At 33.2% G+C, this 2,828-nt stretch overlaps 1 protein-coding gene across 1 annotated transcript; it reads left to right on the forward strand.

Moving 5' to 3' along the window:
• The first annotated feature begins 919 nt into the window (after positions 1-919).
• On the forward strand, positions 920-1,913 carry LOC133826610 (uncharacterized). The gene is made up of 3 exons (XM_062258804.1): positions 920-999; positions 1,091-1,277; positions 1,395-1,913. Exons 1-3 carry the CDS (start codon positions 977-979, stop codon positions 1,533-1,535), a joined length of 351 nt encoding a protein of 116 aa, XP_062114788.1. The 5' UTR covers positions 920-976; the 3' UTR covers positions 1,536-1,913.
• Positions 1,914-2,828: the final 915 nt, after the last annotated feature.

A 2,828-nucleotide genomic window follows, 5' to 3' on the forward strand; every position in this document is an offset into this window, starting at 1 on the left:
CAGAACACCACATTGTTGCACTACAACCGCTTTTGCAAGAGGTAATTAAACTTTCTTGAATATTCTGAAACCAAATAAATTTCTTTATTGCCTCAACATGATTATTTGTATATAATATGTTTCTTATGCAGGGCCGAGCATGCCAATTAGCAATTGGTTCAGTTTCAAACATTGTTGCATCAGGTACACTCATTGAAAGAGAGGCAGGCAACAGCTTCCAAGTTATGATTACGAGTGTTCTTAAGCCAACCTGTCCTCTCCCTTTTGCATATCCTGATTTGGACATGTACATAGTTGCTCAGGTCATTGGGACGCCAATAGCGTGGCCTAAGGATTTTGTCATTATATCTGAAGATGTAACTCATGAGGTGATGCCATGTTTTTACATAATTATCTTTACAATTCTATATTTGTTTGTAATCTTTTTAATTGTTGATATAATTGTATACAGACTCCCTCTACAAGTAGGACCAGATCACAACGAACAAGAGCTCCATCAACACAACAACCTCGAGAAAGAAGACGACAACAAACTCCTCCAACACAATTGGCCCAAACTCCATTGGAACGATTACAGAATATCGTATCTCATTGGGATGATGGCGAGTGTGTCAATCTAGGCATAGAGTCTGAAGTTTTTGATCAGGATATGTCTCACTGTTATATATTTAAGGATGACATACTTCAGTTTGCTCGAAAGGAGAAGATTGGACAAGCAGTACTCGTCAGCTACATGAGGTATATATCTGACAAATAAGTTTGTTCATTTAATTTTCTAATTTGATTTATTCATTCATATAACAATTTTTCATATTTTTGTATTAGGTTCATTTACAGATATGTGGTACAACAAGGTCGCCAAAATAAGTTTTTATTTGTCAATCCTAATATCGTCGCCACTCAAGGGAGTTCATTCGACGATCGTGTTCAGAATCTGTTCAGACGTTGCAATGACGTAAAATCAAAAGAACAAGTTATGCTTGTCCCTTGGAACCATGGGTAAGTTTAAAAACTTGTCATTTTTCCGACCCATATCAATAATTTCTTTGTTTAACATTTGAGCTATAATTTTTTTGTTTTTCTTATACAGTGAACATTGGATGTTGCTTATTTTGGCACCATATGCATATCATGTTTATTGTTGTGATCCGGTGAATTCAGAGCTAAATAACCGTGAGGAGATTGTATCAGTGATCGTCAGCGCTTTCAATCTTTTTTTCTCTATGAATCTTCCTGATGTCGAGATCCCTGATACTCTACGCATTAAGCAACCTCAGGTAAGTAACTTTAGCAGAAATTTTTGAACATTTATAATAATTAAGTAGAATAATATGTATGCATTTTTTAAAAAGTTTCAATTTAATAATAAATTACTCATATTTTTAAATAATTAGTGTTCACACCAACCGGACAATGTGGCATGTGGATACTACTTAATGAGGATGTTGAAGGATTTGATTGAGCATGCGAGTCCTGGGCATTACTTGAGAACGCTATTATTAATTAAAATTTACAAATTATTTTTGAAACTATAAATGTAATCAAATAATTAATTAATATATTTTACTTTATATTTCTTGCAGCTAACAAGCACATCATATACAGAGGCACAAATTGATGAGTTGCGACAAGAATGGGCGACATATATGTTGCCGATAATCCAAAGTTACCGACCTCGTTGATAGGTTTTTTTTTTTTAATTTTTTAACTCTTTCTTCATACACAATGCAATATTTGTTCATTTTGAATATTTCTAACAAATATTGTATTTCTTGTATATATCTAACAAATATATATTTTCTTCCAATTTAATTGATTATTAAATTAATTTAAATTTAGATTAAAATAATTTAAATTTAAATTAATATTATTTCAATTTAATTAATTATTAAATCAAATTAAAATAATATTAATTATAAATTTATTTAATTTATTTTTTTTAAATGTGGGAGACTTTCAATGTCTCCCATTAGGAGAGGTGGGAGACTTTCAATGTCTCCCAATGGGAGAGGTGGGAGACTTCCCACGTCTCCCAATGGGAGAGGTGGAAAGTCAACATTTGACTTTCCACCTCTCCCATTGGGAGACGTGGGAAGTCACTCACCTCTCCCAATGGGAGACGTGGAATGTCTCCTAGGGACTTCCCACGTCTCCCATTGGGAGAGGTGAGTCACTTCCCACGTCTCCTAATGGGAGAGGTGGAAAGTCAACGTTTGACTTTCCACCTCTCCCAGTGGGAGACGTGGGAAGTGAGGCACGTCTCCCAACGGGAGACGTGGGATATATACCTACAATGACCCTAGCAACAACGTCTCACTAAGTGGGAGACATTGTAGACTTCCAATGTCTCCCAATTAAAGTCATAAAACATCTATTTTGTTGTAGTGCCATCTACATCTACATCTTCCACTCCTAGTTCTTTTTTCTAGGACATCAAACATAATTGAAATTTAATTATTAAATTTTCCTAAGTCTAACAAAATTTCGGTAGCATAACAACTGCATTTTAACATCTCCAAAAATTTAAAAACCTGTAAATAACACACAAAATATATCGACATAGTGTGCGAATTGAAAAAGGAAAACAATTAATAAAATCTATAAAAAAATTGGCAGAGTTTCCTTTGTTTTTGTAGCATATACCAATTTTATAGTTATATATAAATTCAACACAAACAAACATAAAATCAACATACATAATTTCATCCTTATATCACTGCCAACAACAAATTTCCCAGAACCTACTTCACTAAAGTAAAACATGCATGATTTAACTCTAATTTTATAAATAAATATTGCAATAGTAATAAATAAAATTTAAAGATTAC

Source organism: Humulus lupulus, chromosome 1, assembly GCF_963169125.1.
Source record: "Humulus lupulus chromosome 1, drHumLupu1.1, whole genome shotgun sequence".
NCBI classification, from domain to species: domain Eukaryota; kingdom Viridiplantae; phylum Streptophyta; class Magnoliopsida; order Rosales; family Cannabaceae; genus Humulus; species Humulus lupulus.